The following is a 20,459-nucleotide window of genomic DNA, read 5'->3' as shown; positions in this document are numbered from 1 at the left end:
ACTTGGTAGCAATGGTACAGAAGCTTAATTCTGTCTTTTTAAATGAGGACATCATCCATGGAGTCAAGTCATCATACCAGGTTATGCTATTTAGAAACACTTTCACACACGGTGAGGCTTAGGAGGATGTAAGTGTACTCAATAGCTCTGCTCTTTCTCTGCATCTGTTATTAGTCCATATCATCCCTGAAGAAATAGGGTTGTAGTTATATAAGGTTGTATTTATATAGGGTTAGGGTGACTTACACTACCAAAAAAAAAACACCCAAAATCCCATAACAAAGGAATTATGAAACTGAAGGTGTTTCTCTCTTAAAGAAAACCAAAACATTTCTGAACACTTTCAGTTCTAGCAATTTTTCAAAGGGACTGGATAGATTTCGCTGCATATTGGGAATAAAAGTTGTTTGTTTGTTTGTTTTTAATTCAAAGAAGTATTAATAATATTTAAAATGATCTGTGTTGGAGGTGTTGCAGTTCTTCCAATGCTGTATTCTGCAGACGACTGGCAGAGTGCATTGTCACTCTTACAGCTATTATGCATAGCACAGAGAAACCTTGAAAAACTGAGAAAACAGTTGAAAAGGAGTTTAAAAAAAAGTCGAGCTGCTGTATTTAGAAGCCTGTGTTTATCTGTAGAAAAGGAGAGAACAAACTCTTTTCTGCCCAAAGCAACTTAAAGAGGGAAAGAAGTCTAAAGGAGACAGCAGTGAGGCAGCTGTACGATAAATCTAGGTGTTAGGAAATGAAGAGAGTATTAATAACTGAGTACGTACACATGTATCAGAATGATGAAAGGTAAATAATAATGACATACTTAGGGTTGCAGAAGGAAAGAGAAGAAGCATGTGGGAGGGATGGAAGTAGAACTTACTGTGATGGAAAGAAGCAATAAAATGAGTTAGACACAAGTTATTTTGTTAAATAAAAAACAACCTTTTCTACAAGAATCGTATGAAGCTTCACGGTATGTTTTTTTTTTCATTTTTTTTTTTTTTTGTAGAAAGCAATTATTGATAATAGTAAATAAGTAAATGATGGACAGAGGGAATACTGGTTTTGAAATTGATCTCTTGCTTGTGGTCAGGTTGTGTGACCACACAAGTCCACAAGTCACTACATTTCTTAGGGCAGTTACCACAACTGTAACAGCTCATCAGAATCTGAGTTTAGGGTGACACTCCTCAGAGTCAGGGTCGAGGTCATACACAGTTACTATGCTCATCTGGAAAGGCAGCTTGTTAAACTAAGATGAGCAGATTGTGAACCTGATTGCTTTATATACGTAGATTTTACTTCATTTCTTCCCAGGCCACCTAAACCAGGAAGGCAGGAGAAGGCATCTTCTTCCCAAGTTCTGGTGTTTTTTTTTAAATAAAGATAGGTTATAGGAAGTGAGATAAGCCTGGTTGCAGGAGAGAGACGAATAAAGAAAAGTCTTCTGGATTGTATATCCTGTGTATCCTGCATTAGAGATACACCAAGCAATCTCTCCCAACATGTGGTTTTTTTCTTAAAATCAGAAGTTGAAAATTCAACACTTCAGAGTGCATTTGAATGTAACAATTTTTCTTCAATTTAGTATCAACTTCATCATCTGCTTTAGATTTGGAAGTGATGGACCCTATTTGACTTGTTTTGCTGTCCACATTAATTAGAATATCCAATGAGATACTGATGTCTTAATTGAAAACAAAACAAATCCAACAAACAATCTTATAGCTGTGGTCTTAAGAGTCAGTATATGCATATACAAAGAAAGTAGTGAGTAGTTGTCTAGGAGGATAACAGACCTCTATTTGAAGTAGTGGATCTTGTTTTGGTTTATATAACTTTATATAAACTGAGATAGCTTTCAGTCAACTTCCCTTTCCTTTTGGGCGTATGATTTTGACTAGGATTTTTTGTCTCTCAAATGCAGTAGTTTTTCTGTATACTGTTCTGTCTCTGGATTGGTATCACAGATAGCCTAATACTGCAGAAATATCTACTAGCCATTAAAGTCCCTCCTTTCCTCTTTTATTTTCCTTTGTCTCTTTTTCTCTCTTTTCATTTCTCTCTTTCTTATTTACATTTCTGAAATCCATCCCACCAGCATTTAGGCAGCTACTTAATATCTTTCTAACCTCTTTACTTGTGCCAAAAGTTCTGTTATCTTTTGGAACTTGATTTAATCTGGAGCTCTGCCTGAGTACTTCATTATTTCTAACAGTATTTTTGTTAGACAAGGTTGTGGCAGAAGGCAGTTATCAGTCAGTGTGCAAATAACATCATATGATCAAAACTGTAATTTTTAAGAAGGCATTTTGAAAAGTGCTGTATTTTAAGTGTGGTTTATATTTTGTTTGCATAGAAATCTTGGCAGTGATTTACACATTGTGTTAAATGAGCAAGTGGAACACGGGGCCTGTAATGAAGAAAGGTCTTTCCACAGCATCTGTTTTATAAGGTCACAGTCCAGCTGGCATCTGACTAGTCTCAGTATTTGCCATGATGAGCAATGGGAATGAAAGTTGCAGATTCAAAGGAAGCCTTAGGTATTGGAAATTTGCATGTTTCATAGTATGTTTACCAGCTGGATCATTTTTCTTCTGAGGTTATGGCTATATTAAGAGTTTAAAATATAGGCTTTGATGAAAGTTTCCATTTGTGTTGTAATGTAATTTAACCATTCAGGCAATATTTTAATTTTCTTGATCAAGAGAGACGATCATTTCATATTTTAAAATGCTAAAATACCACCTATCATAATGTGTAGCTTTCTTGTCCCCCATATAAATGTGGCTCTGTTATCCAGGGATAGCTATATTCCACGTGACACATCGGTTTGTTCTCTCTGGATTTCTTATTTTCATGTCACAGTTTTACTGGGTGTAGTGAATTTTCTAAAAGGGGATGTGTAGCAGAAGCTGCAAAGAATCTGCATACATTATAGCCACAGTGCTGCTCGTGCACACACGCAGCCACTCTAAGCTGACATCCCAGTGTGGGTAGCACATACCTCCTGCAAACCTGGACTGAGGGTACTTCTCCATGGCTCACTCCTGTTGGTAGGTGAGTGCTGTGCCGCTCTGGTCAGGGCTGTTATTCCTCGCAGTGGGTTTTCTGGGTGTGTGGGTTCTCCCAGCCTGTGCTGGCAGCAGGAAGCCCACCGTGCCTGCTGGGGCTTCTGTTCAGGGCGCTGCAGGGGCTTGGCCCGATCCCCCACTGAGGTCCTCTTTGATTGTGGTTTTGCCCTTTTTTGATTCTTGCTGTGAGACAGCGGAGTGCCTGGAGATTTGTTTTGAGTTGTCTGAACTCGGTGGATATAGTTAGTAAAAAGCTGACCAAGGTCACCATTCTGTAAGTGAGCTTATTTACCATTGCAGACAGGGAGACCTTTTATCGTGTGTGACCTGCCTGCTTGGAATGAAAGCATATTGGGTCAGTTTGTGAGAGGTTAGTGTCAAATGTTACAAAAGCAGCACAGATCAGCCTGCCTGTGCGTTTCTCTGTACTTTTTTCAGTTTAACTTCTGCAGATCTTATACAGTTTAGATGATCTCTTAAATCTCTTAAAATCTGTCTCCTAACTGGAACTGCACCTTTTAATAAAAATGAATATGAGAGGATAAAAAGGAAGTTGAAATAAAAGAAATGTAGTTGCAGTATTTGAAGTAAATTAGAACAACGTGTACACAAATATTTTAGAGATAAATAATGTTGTATGTACTTGCACAAATGTTTGAAGGCATGCACTTAAAAAAACTAAAGTTGTTTTACTGTTAATATTGTTTCTTTTCCCTAACAGAACGTAACTTTGTCAGTGGGATAAGATACAATGTTGGGGTCTATGAGCTTTGAGTATCAGTGGATAAACATTTTTCACAGACTTACTGAATCATAGAATAATTGCATTGTTTGCATCAAGAGAAGTGTGACCAGCAGGTTGAGGGAGGTGATTTTGCCCTTCTACTCTGCTCTCATGAAACCCCACCTGGAGTACTGCATACAGTTCTGGGGCCCCTGACACAAGAAGGACATGGAGCTGTTCAAGTGGGTCCAGTGGCAGATCACAAAGAGGATCAGAGGGCTGGAGCACCTCCCCTATGAGGTCAGGCTGAGGGAGTTGGGGCTCTTCAGCTTGGAGGAAAGAAGGCTCTGGGGAGACCTTATAGCAGCCTCCCAGTACCTGAAGGAGGCCTACAGGAAAGCTGAGGAGAGCCTTATTGTAAGGGCAGGTAGTGACAAAATGAGGTGAAATGGCTTTAAATTGGAAGAGTGTAGATTTAGGCTAGATATTAGGAAGAAATTCTTTACTGTGAGGGTGGTGAGGCACTGGAACAGGTTGCCATTAGTGCTCTGAAGGCGTTCGAAACCAGGCTGGATGGGGCTTTGAGCAGCCTGGTCTAGAGAGAGGTGTCCCTGCCTATAACAGGGGGTTGGAACTAGATGATCTTAAAGTCCCTTCCAACCCAAACTATTCTATGATCATAGGAGATCATCCAGACCCACACCTTGCTAAAGCAGGTTCCCTACAGTGTGTTGCACAGGAAAGTGTCCAGGTGGGGTTTGAATATTTACAGAGAAGCAAATTCCACAGCCGCTCTGGGCAGCCTATTCCAGTGCTCTATCATCCTCACAGAAAGTAAGTTTTTCCTCACGTTCACATATAACTTCTTGTGTTCCAGTTTGTCACTGGGTACCACTGAAAAGAGCCCAACGCCCACCCTTCAGATATTTATAAACATTAGTTAGATCTCCCCTCAGCCTTCTCTTTTGGAGGATGAGCAGCCCCAGATCTCAGCCTCTCCAGGCTCCTCAGCATCTTCATGGTCCTTCAGTTGACTCCCTGTAAAAGTTCCCTGTCTTTTTTGAACTGGTGAGCCCAGACCTGAACAGTGTTCCAGATGTGGACTCACCAGGGCAGAGTAAAGGGGGAGGATCACCTCCCTTGAGCTGCTGGCCCTGTTTTTGGGGGTGTAATGCACCCCAGAATACCATTGGTCTTCTTGGCCACGAGGGCACACTGCTGGCTCAAGGTCAGATTTTAATATGCTAGTCTGGATATTATCTGAGATACGTGTATCCCGCTTAAGTATCTATTATTTGTAACATAAATGCTCTTGCGCTCCTGCACAAAGTAGCTGGAATTGCATCTGTGATCTAAGCAACGAAAGCTTGACTGAGTTTGTTAAGATTCTATTTGCCTTGGCATTGTTTAAAGTTCCCTAACAAATCTGTCACTTTTGGAGATGTACCAAAGAACTAAGGAAACAGCTTTACTTACATCTGTATATAAAAATGCCTCATGGAATGACTCTTTTAATTTGGGTCTTACTTCCATCCAATTCAAAATGAAAGGATAACTCTGAACGAACTTGCATATCTGAAAGTGGATCTGCTTTTTTTCTCTTTACTGTGGATTGGTCTAGTGAGAGATACTCTCTCAGCTGACAGACCAAGCCTAACATAATTTATGCCATTCAGCAGAGCCTTTGGAGCTTGAATGTTAGTCAACAAATTTGATATGGTGTTGTGATGAAATCATAGATGCATTTGATAAAAGAGCAAGGGCAGACATACCCTTTTTCTATTTTAATGTGCAAAATATACCTCTGTGCAGTGTTTAACACCCCATATCCATATTTTTGTGCAGCATTCATCTGTACTGCAGTACTTCAGTGTTAATTAGTGAAATTAGAGATAGAAGAATTGAAAAGCAAAGAAAATTTGAGATTGTTACAGTTTAGTTTGTAAGTCATGAGGAAAGTCTTATCTTCATTAATGGATTTATATAAGGAGCGATAGGCTAAGTTCTCTCTCTTTGAAAGTATTTAGATGAAAACTTAAATTTCAAAAAACTTATAAGTTAGTTGTTCAGCAGCTGTCCTGTATCATCAACAGCAGGGCACATGGAGTGTGGTCCTTGGTAAAATCGCACCCCTGATTCTTATTTGCATGACTATACCTAATGGAAAAAGAAGAATGGAAACAAGTCTGGTTCCTAAAAAGAAAAAGAAAAAAGTTAACCTTTCAAAGTAACATAGATATTGCATCATGACTGATATTGCTTTATCATTTCTTGAGCAGAAAAGATTAAAATATGTTCAAAGTTTCTGGAAAATGTGTTACTAGTCCTTAAGAACATAAAATTTACTTTTTTACATTTTATTTCCCTACTATAATAAATGAAGTTTAATTCCAGTGTGAATGAAGTGTTCCACTTCTCACTCATCTGCAGAAGCTGTTAGGATTTTATGTAGTAAGGTCAAAGAATGGAAGTTAAGTACAGTCTTAATGTGTTAAAATAGTTGGTCATGGAACCAGGGAAGAATTACCAGATTGTGCAAGTACTGAAGTACATTTTAGTTGTCTCCAAGGTACTGATACACCTGTGATTATCTCTTTGGGAGTGAGTATGTTATAGTATCTTCTTCATGGCCATGTCTCTTTGGCTGCGGCACACCACTACAGCAACCAAAGAAAGCATTTTAAACCATGTGATTTCTTCTTACGAGCTGACAGTTTGGAGTATGAATAGGGGTACTGTAGAAGGATGTGTGAGTTTTGTGTAATATGTTAATATGTTAGGAAACCTTAAGGTCTCATATCACTGCTGCTACAAAAACCAGTCTGATATCTTTTCATCTTGCTAGTATTATATCAGTAGATGAGAAGCTAAGATGTAGTTTTCATACACAGAAGAAATTCTTCCGGTCATCTACCCAAAAAGAAAGGTGTTGCAGATGTATAGAGTTACGATTCTGAATTTAGCTGGCTAGTTAGGGCGAGGTAAGAGCATGCTTTGTCATGTGCTTAGTAATTGCTACATGATTAGCTATTAAAAGCCAACACCATGAAGAATATAAAAGCATGATTATTTCAATTTTGTCATTGAAATGTGGATCGAATTTTATTTTCACTGTACAAATGAAGACTGGGGAGATCAACAAAAGGTATCTTAACTTCATGTTAATAAATGCTTATGCACTTCAAGTAAAATTGTTAGGTAAAGATGAGTTTTACAGTCCTGGCACAGGGAAATCAAACAGTAGGAAAATACTCTTACAGTGTTTCAGTCAGTAAAGAAAAAATGGAAAGAAAGACTTAAAGAGATTGCATCATAGCACAAAGCATATTTGTGTCTGCTGCTATCTTGGAACTATCATCATTTAAATCAGCATGGTCTCTCCTTGTCAGTATTGACTTAGTGTGAAGATTTTTTTGTATTTCAGGGAAAATATATTTTGAGTCCAGAATGTGCTTTTGTTTTAACTTATGGATTGTCTCTCTTGTCAAGTAATAAATACCTGTGTTAGAATTTATGTAAAACTTCATTTCTCACCCTGCAATTCTATATAGCCCTATGTGAAGCAGACATAATGACATTATTTATTTGAGCATCCTATTTTCAATATGATACTAAGTTTCATTGAGGTATTCTATTTAAAAATATATTTGCAGTTGAAAATTTGTTATATTAGCTTCTTGCAGCTGTGTTTTAAACATGCAAAACAGTAGATATCTCAGTTCCTCAAATATGAAAGCTTCTTAGATACAACTCTTGGCTTATTTATCTTTCTTTTTCACATTAAAAGAAAATCTGAAAGGAGATTGTACCTGAACAAATTTAACACCATCTCCATGACAACCAGCTAATTAATTGCTATTGGTATGGCTTTGGTCCTCTTCAGTGAACTGATACTCCCCAGCTTTTTTTCACGTATCTTCTGGGTTTTCTGTGAAGGTCATTTATTTAGTGACAGCATATACTTAGAAAAAGCAGCCTTTCAATACAGGCAACAACTTTCTTTAAAAATAGATCTGTCTTACCTGTGTTTTCCTCCCAGTTTTACTTCTTGCACAGTAACATGAGTTTTGTGGCAGGGTTCTTTCTTCTTATTTTTCATTTCTTTTGATTGTTTATGTTCATTATGTATGTTGTGACTAGGACAATAGTGCAGTACAGGCATTCCCCATCTAAGTTTGGATACGACTGTAGTAATGAAGAGAAATTCGTCTACAGCATTCTGGTGGTAGTGTGGGCTAAGAGCTAAGGTAGTTAATTTCATTCTTGGGAAAGATTTTCTAAATTATGTTGAACTTTGAACTGCATTTCTGTATTTGTGTATGCTAGTGTAAAGATAATAAGATAATAACATGATCATTTTTGATGCTATAAATGTTTTGGAGTCTTGGTATTACTGTTGGAATCAACTGCGAGCTTTCCATTATGGTAACAGCCTCTAATCTATGAATTTTTAAGAAGATTCTGTACTTGGTCAGAATAAATGTCCATGCAGCTCAATATCCTGTCTTTGCTAATGGTTTCTTGTAGCAGATACTTGTGATGAACTTTGGGGACAGGAAAAGAACGAGTGGTGAAGGATATTTTTCCCAGAACACCTTCCCAGTGTTCAGTTGTTTGTGACTAAAGGAGTTAAAAGCTTGCAAGCTGTAAAATGAAGAATGAAAATTCAGTCTAGAAAAAAGCAATATTTTTAACGCTGAAAATTTTGTGTATTTTTAAGTTCCAGTTTTCTGTCTGGACTGGTTGTTCACTGCATCTTACAATCTTCATAGATAGTACATTTGTTATGGGAGGATATTTTATGCTTACTGTTGGTTGAATGGTCTCTTCAAATGGACTTGAAGTGTTGTGGGCAACAGCTCAATATTCAGGTGGACACCAGTGATGAGTGGTGCACCTCAAGGAACAGTGTTGGGACCGGCACTGTTGAACATATTTGTTGGTGACATGAACAGTGGGGATTGAGTGTGCCCTCCGCAAGTTTGTGAATCACACCAAGCTGTGTGGTTCTGTCAACAGCGGAGGGTAGGGGTACCATCCGTAGGGACTTTGACAGACTCAAGAGGTGGGCCCGTGTGAACAGCATGCCATTTGACAAGGCAAAGTACAAGGTTCTGCAGCTGGGTTTGTGTTGGTCATGTCTAATTGATGTATGAATTGTTTAAAGCTGTTCTATAAATTTATTTGGTGGGTGCCAGATTTTTTGCTGACAGTTTGGAATACTTCTGCAGTTATCTCAGGTAACTTACTAATACCTGTGGGAGATGCATTTTGATGTTCAGTTATTGTTATGAACTCTCTTGAAACAAAGTAAAATATTAAAAGGATTGACTAGAGACTTGCATAGGAAAAGGAAACTTCCACCAGAACTGGTAGTAAATTGGAGATGTAAGACTGCTTAAGTGACCTTGAAGATAGGGAACATGTTCTTTATGATACTAGATTATGTCTATTCTGAATCATTGTCTTTCAGCTGCTTATCTGACATTGTGCATTAAAAATGACATATTAATGTTTTTTTGTTTTTTCTTTTCTCTTTAATATGTGACGTTCTACTGAATATGTGAAGATTGCTGTGTTCACTGTATCCTGGCTTGCTTGTTCTGTGAATTTCTCACCCTCTGTAACATTGTTCTGGGACAAGCATCCTGTGGCATCTGCACATCGGAGGCCTGCTGCTGTTGCTGTGGGGATGAGATGGGGGATGACTGTAACTGCCCGTGTGATATGGACTGTGGCATAATGGACGCATGTTGTGAATCTTCAGATTGCTTGGAGATCTGCATGGAATGCTGTGGGATCTGCTTCCCATCCTGAAATATTTTCTTTTCCTAGTTTTTTCTCTTAAAAACTGGAGACAGCTTTTCTTTAAATACATTTGAAGAGAGACAAGGTAAGATTTTCACACAACCAACTGGTATTGCACTGCTCATTCCTGATATATATATTTTTAAGCAATCCTCAAGTCTGTATTCTAACACAAATTGTATAGTTTTGTATGTGAATCTCAAGCTACATTCCAGCTTTCTTTTGGCTTTGCAAATGGAAGATTTTATTGAAACTGAACTATAGGCCTGCTGCTGCAAGTGATATATGAGGGCAAAGTTGCCATTTGAATTTAGTGACAGGTTTTGGCCAGAGAAGAGACTACAGAGCAAAGCCTTAAGTACTTGTCTTTACCTACTTTAATATTTAAATGCTCAAGTGGCTCCATACATAACATTCCTTTACAGGAGTTTTTAAGTTCTTTTTTCAGTCTGTTTAGGGGTTGAAAACAACCTATAATTTTAATCTAAGTTGAATTCTTAACACCAGTAATCTACTGGTTTTGCTACCGACATCACATTGACAGTGTTTCTTTTGTTTTGAATATCTCATTGGTTTGAGTGAGATTCTTCATATCTTCCACTGTTGGTAATACATGAAGATTTGGCAAACTAAAGTAAATGTAGGTTTTGCCATCTTTTAGAATACCAGGATTTTGTTGCTATCAGTCAAGACAGAAAAGAGAACTTATCTTTTACTTCCGTACTAATATTACTTGAAATGCTTCTTTTTAGAAAGAGACTTTGGCAATTTATGTAGACATTAAATATATCCTTACACTAACAAACTAATAGACTAATAAATCTTTAAAATTTGGCTATAAAAAGGAAATTATCAAAAGTTTACTCAAGAGTCAAAACATAAATGATCCTGTCAGTTTTTGTTGTTTCACAGATAGTGTTGCATAATTTAATATTTATTTCTTCACTGTGTGGGAAATACCCATAGAGGATAGCACCATTGAAACACAATATAAAGACTAAATTAATACTGAATCAGTCAAGGAATTCTGTTGTCATAGGCAAAAAGCAAATACAGTATTCTTATACATGCTTTAAGTGTTACTTAAAAAGAAGCTGTGTAGAAAATTTATACTTTGGAAATGTGTATTCTTTTCAAAAAGAATAACATGATCTGAAATGTTTGATAAGTTGGGATTTGGTTGGCAATTTTTTATCTATTACACCATTAAGGTTTTCTAGTTAATATCTGTTTTTGTCATTGAAACTGTGAAATGAATTTGGTCCAACATATAAAGAGGTTTACGACATTCCCAGATTTAGGGAATAATGGTACCCATTTTCTTTCCCATTTGCTAGTTTCTCTCCTCTACATCTGTAAACTATTAACTTTTCTGCACAAACCACCTGTACATCTTGATTTCACATAGTGTAACTTTCCTATCTACACTCCAGATTTCCCATTTGTAGATTATTGTATGTAGTAAACTTGTTAAAAGGTCATCAGTAGCCAATACCTTACTTCTGTTAAGTGAATTGACCATTAATGTCTCTTTCCACTGTAGTGAATTCAGTTTATGTAAATGTGACAAACTAAATATTGCAGGAATGTGAAGCTAAGTCAACAAATTGTCTAATATTAACCCAAGCTTCTCCCTGTGAACACTGACTAGTAGTGCTTACTACTGCAAGTTATCACTGAAGGTAAAATAGCCAAATCCTCAACTACAACAGGAAGCTAGGAGGTGCCTTAACATCTGCAGTATTGTGGTATATTCTGGTGCAATGCAGTTTTACTCAGAAGGTGTCTTTTCTGTTTCTTGATTCATATTTTTTGGTGTTATTTCCCCCTATATATTGGGCCAGATTCAGATCAGTGTTGCATTAACTAAGTACGTTTCCATTAATGTCAGAATTTTCCATTGGTGTTGCTCCAGTTAGGGAGCACAAAGGTATTATGGTAATAGGCAGGCTAATAAGCAATCATATAGTTAAATTGATAAATTCCCCGAGCTCAGAATCAGGCCCATGGGGCTCAATTATGACTCCTAAAAGTCTGAACCACATTGGGAAGGGGGAAGAGGTGCATTGGTTGAGTGGCAGTGCCTGGAGGCATTTTGCCTTTGTAAGGCATAATGCCTCTGGGGAAATTGGGGGCATCACGGTGAGCACTGGGACTTGATGCACCTTGGAAAAACTGTAGACAGTGCTTCACCCATCGGAGGCCTGTGGTTGACACAGTGGTGATGGGGACATGTTCTCTGGGGCTAGGTAGCAACACTAGCTGTCCTTCCTTGTGTCCTCATCACAGAGGGGTAAGTTATGACTGTTTCTTGTCTGTTTGTGCTTCTGGAGGTGGGAAAAAGGACTACCTGTCTCCTGTCCTGCTGGGATGTCTCTGCCTGAGCAGTTCCTGCTTCGTGTTTGGAAAACTGCACATTTGCATTTGAAGCTTTCAGTGAATACTGGATGTTAGTGAAAATTACTTTTACCACAGGTTAAGATAGTATGAAAATGTAAATGTCAATCCAGGGAGTCTTTTTTCTATGTAAAAATTCATACAGTTTACATAAGCCTTGTTTCTACTTACAGGAACTCACATATTTTTTTCCTTAACTGAAATTATGAGATCCTAAGAAATGTATTTACTATTAAGAATGTATTTCCTGTTAAAATACAAATTCTAAATACGAGAGCTCTATTTATACGTACATGCATTTGTACAAACACTCCTACACATGTGTACACATACACACATATACAGATACATTACTTTTTTCCCACTTCCTTTGTGAAATACCAAGAACTGAAAATGCTGTGTTTGTTTACCCTTGCAGTGGTTAGAACTATCAAAGTATTGCAGACAACTTAAAAAATAAAACGTGGGATTTGTTTGTCATTTAAATGTAATCTGCTACTATTTGTCATAGAGATATTAGCACTTTTGTAAAATGTATCTTCGTAGCAGAGAATATTAGTGTGTAGTTTAAGGACTTTCTTTCTGTATTTATATTATTAAATTCTGTTTTGTAATTTTTCACTCCATAGGCAATCTTATAAGCACCTTGTGTAATTAAAATAAGCAGAATTAGAAGGAGACAAATGTGAAAATATAGTATAAGTAAAATTAAAACATCAGAACTTAACTGTGTGTTTTATAACAGTTCTTGTGAACCTGTACAGTGTTTCAGTATATAGCTCTGCGAACTGGCGCATTTGAAAAAATGGTAACTTGCTTTTTGTATTTTATATTAACTGGATGTGCTATTCTCAAACACTATTTTGAAATAAAGATCTTTATTTTGAAACTTTGGGATATCGTATTCTACTGAGTTTTTATTATGAATAATAATTCAGTGTCTTATTTGTGCTTTTTCTGTTACAGCGTTTATTGAAGGCTTTGGCCTTCGGCTGCTTTGCACAAAGAGGTTGAGCCAGTGTAGGTGAGCAGAATTACAGGTAGATCTGTAACAGCTCAGGTGCTCCTAGCACGACACTCCATCGTACAGAACAGCAGTGGAACAGTTTATCATTAAGGGGCCAAATTCATGCCTTAGTGTAATTAATAAATGGAATTCCAGTCATTAATAAAATTGATCAAAATAAGAATTATTTAAATACAGCTGCTGCAACAGTATTTGGTTTTCTAAAATCAAGCTGAGTATTTGGTTGGTTCATAATAGTGCTGTAAATAGATAATGATGAAATGGCCTCTGTGGGCTATGAAACTGAAGGTTTATATACAATACCACTACTTTAAATTGAGGAAAATTTTTAAAATCAGTTTGTTTAAGACCATTTCATGTGTGATTTAAGCAGTTATTTCTTCATGTGTCTCAAGCAGATGAGAACAGGTTTATGCTACTTTAGAACTGCAGAAACAGTACTAATTTGCGCTAATTTTCATACATCTGTTTTAAAGTTATTGAATATTCTACTGAGTCAGTGTGCGCGTGGGTTTTCAGAATGTCTAAAATAAAAATACACCTTTTTGAGATGTTTTCACAAGTAGCACGAGACAGAAATTCTGTGTACCATAAGTTCTTGGTACTGAGACTATGCTGGAAACTTCTCATAGTAAATAATTGGACAAATAGCTTCACTTGAGACTTGCTGCAGTGTTCTAGGCAGTATCTATATCACCTAATATTCCCCTCAGCTCCTCCCACAAAAAAAAAAAAAAGGCTCTTATGAAAAAGGATCGTGATCAGCAGCATAAGGGAGCTTTTGGATTGAATGATTCTATTTCAGCTACAGTACTCATGCATGTTGAGTATGGTGAATCCTTTGGTGTAGTCTCTGGATGAAAAGCTTTTATCCATGCTGTTTTTTTAATCTTAATGGTTGCAATAAATGATGTATATTCTTCGAGAACATTGCCATTTATATTGCTTTATTTCTGCAGAAAAGCTTTTATCAGCAGCCTAGTAAACTTGTGCAAGAAACATAGGTATCTGAAGTCTTACTCTTAGACCCAGAATTAAATCAAAGATTTGAGAAATATGTCTGTTATCTTCTCTCTGTCTCTTATTCTATGTGTATATGTGTACACCACATGTTGAAGGACTTAATGTTGATAGTGACAGCAAAAGCTTTAGGCATTAGTCTTACAGTATTATTTTTAATCTTCTAAACCTTCTGCCAGTTGTTTTCACTTACAAAGAGAGCAATTCAACTTTACCTCAATCTTTAGAATCAGTATATTGAAAAAAGATAAATAAAAATTATACCCTGCACCCACTTCCGCGATGAACTTTTTTGCTGTACTCAGTAAACTCAAATGTGGAGTTGATTGCTGCTACAAAATTCAACCTTCTCATAAGCACACGCTTATGCTATTTACCAATGATTTGATGCTAGTGACATAAAAGGATGGCCTTCCTCTCCTTCACAAACCTCTGATGTGATGTGATTTCTACTGTAGATGGAATATGAGAATTTTCTATTAATTACCATTCTGCAAAACAGCAGGTGTTCAGTTTGATGAGGTAGTCTTAAGCTCTGTATAGGTTTTAGCATATCAGCTCATCTCTCGTGAAAATAATTTAATAAAACACTAGATACAATCCAGGTTGCCTCTTTTATGTATATATATTATAGCAATTGTTGTTCATTACCATTCAGTACTCATAAAAATGTGATGTTAGATGAAAGATTGTATAGTACCTTTTTATACCTTTAATAGTATCTTAACTAATTTTCATTGATATGCATATGCTGTTTTAAATGACAAAATACTCCACTGTAATTGAAGCTCTTTATATCATCTCAGTGGTATGTAATTGGTGCCCAAGCACTGTACAATTCCTCTTCAATCAGTGGCATAGGCTTCTGCAATTTTTCTCATCTCCAAGTTGTTGCAAGAGTGACCACACAGCGAATATGCTGTACTCCAGTTTGTATGCCTCTCACATTACCATCTTTTTTTTCACAGTAACTATTTCTTTAACTTAATCACACTGTGATTTTTGCTGTTGCGTATTTACTTACTTTTTTAAGTACCTTTGTTACTCAAAGAAGAGCAGACAAAGGACTTCTATGTGATAGTAGGAAGATATTACATTGTAAGTTACTTCTTTCTTTTTTCTGTGTTCACTGCCATGTGCAACTCCTAATCAAAGACTTGTGAAACTGGTATGTTTGGAAATTTAGAATATATCTAATTTACTGTAGTTCATTTGTTTTACGTTTGACTATGCAAACTTCAAACAGACTTGAATTCTGCCTTGCTCACCGAAATAAGGAACTGAAAGTTCTGTTAGTTGAGATTTTCTCTCCAGTCTTGCAATCCAACAGTCTTCAAAATAGTTCTCCCCACAAGAATAAGACCAATACATTATTTTAAAATTAATAGATTTTGCAGTGTCATACAGGCTTTTAGATTCTGTGCTACTTTCAGTTACTAAAGACTAATAAGAACATGCTTGGAAAAAGAAATGTACTAAGCACCATGGGTTTGCTTTCCTCCCTAGGAAATCTAGCTCCATTTGTCTGTTTCTTCTGTGATGAGAAGACACCTTGATTACATATTTAATGTAGACTAACAGCGATGGTTTAGAATCCATGATAACTTCAAGGTCATTATGAGTAGTGTGTGAAGGATAGAGCGAAACACTGCACAAGTATTTCGCTACTGTTGACAACTGCTGTCTGTGCATCAGTAATCTGCTTTGCAGCTACCATGCTTTTATAAGGTTAAGTATAAAAAAAATTAAGGTATCCATGACTGAAATTTTATATTCTGTCTTGTTTCTTCAGAAAAAATAATTAAACTTATTTACACAGTTCCATTTTAGTAAACTATTAGCACCAGCTTAACTGTAACACATATTCTGGTGAAAGTACATTAAACAGCAATCCAAATGCAATTTAGCTGCTGAAGGCATTATTTTCTATCTAATTATTCATAAATTAATAAAATTAAATTCCAATCACTGAAAAAAAATGAAGCAATGGTGGGAATCAGAACTACAGATTAGTTAAAGCTATGCAATGCATAACAGAATTAAAGCTTTCTTTTATTCAAATTCAATGCTTAAAAAAGAACAAATCCATCATCTTGAAATTTGACTTGTAGCTTGACATTAAAAATAATATGAGTAGAATTTTCAGTGGGGTAAGCACAAAACTAGTTCAAGTAGTGTCACTCTCAATTAATGTACTCAGGTGGTGTGCCCATTAAAATTCCCACTTGTGGGTTCAGCTTTCTATGCAAATGGGGTCATTACCTGGAGAATTTAATTGGGTATGACACTGGGAGTAGGAATTTTCCTTTCAAAATAAACCTACTTGCACACATTTTCACTAGAAATTTGATTGTTACATATACTTCATATTGTTTGGCTCTATAAATATTTACCAAAATTGAGAATGTCTTCACTTATTTATTTTTTTACAGGGGATTCATAATGTATCAAAATGATTTTTAAATCATTCCGTGTATTGCATATGCAAGTCTTGTTACAAAGACCTCTGGTGAAAATGTGTTTTGGGTGTTAAATTGATATTTTTGCATGTTTCACATCCTTTTAAAGCTCACATTAATTTTTATAGCATCTGAAACTAGAACTGTAGTATTTTTGTAGTATACGTATGTGTTACTGAAAACAGATTATATAATATTGAAGTTGTATCTCTCATTATTTTGAACGGACAAAATTATATTGTGTTTCTAAGTAATACCATCTTCTAATTTTTGCTGCAAATTACTTTGCAGAATCACTTTTGTAAAGAAGGCTAATACTGCAAGACATTAATTCCAAAATGCACACATAAATATTGAGGAAATGCAAACGTATATGGCTGGAAGGAACTTCTAGAGAACTTGTACTTCTGCAGTGTAAGCTGAAAGAGTGTCTATGAATGTGTTCCTGATTACCTCCAGTGAAGGGAGTAGAGACGGTAGGCACTAGCGCTACAGTAGCCGTTAGAGAAATAAAGCTTCTTTCTAAGATCCCATTTAATCTTATTTCTCTAATGCTGACGTATCCATGTTCTATTCCCAATGGATGTGTAGAACAATCACCATTCTCTTGTCATAACCTTTCCTGTATTAACCTTTCGTATAATTGTGTACTTCTGCCTAATTTACCTAGTCCAAAGAAATCCACTCTAACTTCTTCAACCTTTCTTCTTAAGTGCAACATTTCAGTACAACATTCATTTCGAGCATTCTATACTGTATGATTTTTGTTTCTTGTTTCAAAATACCACAAGACTGAGAAAACAACTTGTACAGGGACTTTTCTGGAAATAAGAAGCTTAGATGTTGCACACAGAGTTGAGGTAAGAAATACGTTTGTGTCAATAACATTTATAGATTTCTGGGCAAGAAAATTGATGGTACTTCAATTCCACCTTCTCTAAAGGAAACAGTTGAAAGAATCAACATTGTGCAATATGGAAAAGATTTTATTGGGATTTGTAGAAAACTTTTTAAAATTTCCAGGATGTTTATTTGGATTGCTGTCTTAACAAATGAGAAGAGAAACTGACTTTAGCACATCATTAAAGCTTATCCTCATTTGTTGATGCTGTTTTCACCATCTCAGCTTTCAGTGTCTTTTTCCTAACCAACATCCTCCATGTTTTCACTGAAACCCCTGTCCAGTTCTATTGATTCTCATTGCTTCTTTGATGAATAATGCATACTAACCTAAGCAGAAAAAAAAACAAAAAAAACCAACCCCTTATACTGAAGAATGTTGTTTTCTTTATTAAATTAGTGGAGATTACCATAATACTCTTCATATTCAAAAATGGGAATTTGGAGAAATCTGATTTAATTCCTTGGGAAAATCACTGGTAACTTTTTTTCTGGAAATAATGAAAAATTATAGGAAAGGTACTAATACATGTCAACATAGTTTTATGGGAAATAGGTCTTGACTGTTATTAACAAATGTGATTAACAGTTTGGCAGATAAAATAATCATATTACTGTGATATACTTGAGTTCTTATGACATCTGACTTAGGATTCATATGACATCCCGATTTGCAAGATTATGCTGTAATACATACATATGCTATAGACTGAAAATGAGTTAGCTGCTAGGTCTCAAGAAGTAGATGTCAGATGAAATAATTGTTAAACCGGTGATTTTAGAGAGGTTCTGCAAAGATTGGTACTGTGCCTGGCGCTATTCAACATTTTCATCAATGATCTGGAAAATTTTCCAGCAAAATTTGTGGACGAATCAATACTTGGTGGAATAGTAAATTAAATACGAACTGTGTTATAAGATGCTCATTTACAGCAGTTTGGATCTCATAGGTGGGATGTATTCTGAGAATTTTTTTTCCACACTAAGAAAGATAAAAGAAATATTTTCTATTTTCTTCAAAGAAAGAAGATATTGAAACACTTTGAATGAACACTGGTTTTCAGTTGAAATGGTTTGGCCTTTCTTGATGACCTTTACACTTTTAAATGGGCAGTGCAGTGAGAGCAGGGAAGTGTTTCTGTTCAGGAACCCAGTTTCTTTTTGTGTTTTGAAAAATATCAATAGTCTGAAATAGACCCACAGAAATGATTTAGTGTCATGGAATTGCTTTATAAGGAGAGAGCTACAGAGCTTAATCTAGTCAGTATGAAACAGAAGACTGAGATGGGATATCATTATACTGTAGCAGCAGTATAATTGTCTTCACAGGCAAAAATTACTTTGTTCTGAAGTTTTTTTTATTTTTTATTCTGTCAGGTACAGAATGCACTGAAATCAAAAGGCAAAGAAATATTGTTCTTCAATTTCTTATCTGATTATATCTGTGAATATATAATGGGTAGAACAAACTATTAAGGCAGCATTTGATTACATGCCTCTTGATAATCTTAGCTCAAACCTGAATGCTTTTCTGGAAGATACCCTGGAAAGCCTGTCTGTATGTATGCATAGATGTTTATGTACATACATATGACTTACAGAGAAAATGTAATTTATTTATATATGTATATACAAGGGCACATGCACACAGACACACACGCCTCTTATGTTATTCTGTTGGCCCAAGACATCAGAAGCAGATGTTGGTGGCACAGCAGTAGAAGCTGAACCTTCCCCTCAATGTTCTGTTACATTTTAATGCTGTGTGACAGATGGCAGCAGAGGGGCACTGACAAAATGGCGTCTGACATGGAAGTGCATATGAAGCAAAGGTGTGTTGTTGAATTCCTCTGTGCAGAAAAAGTGGCACTCATTGATGTTTATTGATGCTTGCTGAACTCTATGGAGAGAAAACAGTGGATGTGAGCACAGTGAAGAGGTGGGTGGTGCAGTTTGGCAGTGGAGACATGAAAGACAAGCCTCATTCCAGACAGCTGCGCACAGCTGTCACATTTCAAAACAAAGAGTATCTCCATAAGCAAATTGGCTAATAGTAGTGACTATGTTGGAAAAACAATGTTTGTTGCTGAGGGATTCCCTCTATCAAATATTGTTATTTTGTTGTTTGTATCCGTTGCAGTTTCCACAGAAACAAATAGGAAGCATTACTTTTGGAGTGACCTACATTTGTAATCAGTGAGTGTTGAACTGGCTGGAATTTAATTTCCAATCATACTGGAGAGGTTAGATGATGGGCAGACCTTATAGCTCTCTATAACTGCTTGAAAGGAGATTGTAGTGAGGTGGCTTTTAGCCTCTTCTCCCAGGTAACAGTGATAGGATGGGAGGAAATGGCTTCAAATTGCACCAATGGAGGTTCAGGTCCGATATAAGAAAGGATATAAGAAAATACAAGGATAGCGGAAAGAGTGGTTGTGCACTGGAAAAGGAGGTGGTGCACTGTTCCTGGAAGTGTTGAAGAAATGTGTAGATACGGCTGTAAGGGACATGGTTTAGTGGGCAATATTGGTGGTAGGTGGATGGTTTGACTAGGTGATCTTGGAGGTCTTTTCCAACCTTAACGATTCCATGATTCTGTGATTATATGTGGTACTGACATATTGTCTAGCGGTGCTAATACACTATTTTAAGCATTTGAATGGCTAGAGAATTACTTTCATCAAACAGTAGAAAGAATAGAAAGAAATGTTATTTCATAAGATTATCATTGGCGTATTGCCTCTTTATATTCTAGATCTATAATAAAAGTACCAGAATTCTAGTCTACTTATCACACCTTTATTCAGAGATAAAATCTAATCAGGAAGTTATGTTTATTGTCCCATGCTGTGCAAGTATGACAAAGCAGGGACAGGTACTTTGGGTCTCCAACACAAGTTGCTCCTTGACTATCCTTCCAGAGCAGTTTCAGCAATATCCCTATGGGTTGTTTATTTGCCTTTTCCTTCTTTACTTGTTTTCACTTTACTGGTGAGGGCATGACAAGTACCAGCAGGTCTCTAATCTACAGAATGGGTTTGGTTTTTTTTTTTGCT

The 20,459-nt window shown here is 36.4% G+C and overlaps 1 protein-coding gene across 2 annotated transcripts in view; it reads left to right on the top strand.

The window, feature by feature from the left end:
• MDFIC (MyoD family inhibitor domain containing) overlaps positions 1-12,894 on the top strand; it is a 50,573-nt gene extending 37,679 nt beyond the window's left edge. For both annotated transcript variants that reach the window (XM_010706768.3, XM_003201985.3), the window contains one exon: positions 9,362-12,894. In XM_010706768.3, coding sequence (XP_010705070.1) covers positions 9,362-9,609 — 248 coding nt within the window. In that variant the 3' untranslated portion in view covers positions 9,610-12,894. The remainder of the gene's footprint in view (positions 1-9,361) is intronic.
• Positions 12,895-20,459: the final 7,565 nt, after the last annotated feature.

Source organism: Meleagris gallopavo, chromosome 1, assembly GCF_000146605.3.
Source record: "Meleagris gallopavo isolate NT-WF06-2002-E0010 breed Aviagen turkey brand Nicholas breeding stock chromosome 1, Turkey_5.1, whole genome shotgun sequence".
Classification (NCBI taxonomy): domain Eukaryota; kingdom Metazoa; phylum Chordata; class Aves; order Galliformes; family Phasianidae; genus Meleagris; species Meleagris gallopavo.
The sequence above is the reverse complement of the archived record's forward strand: the minus strand, read 5'-3'. Positions and strand labels throughout refer to the sequence as shown.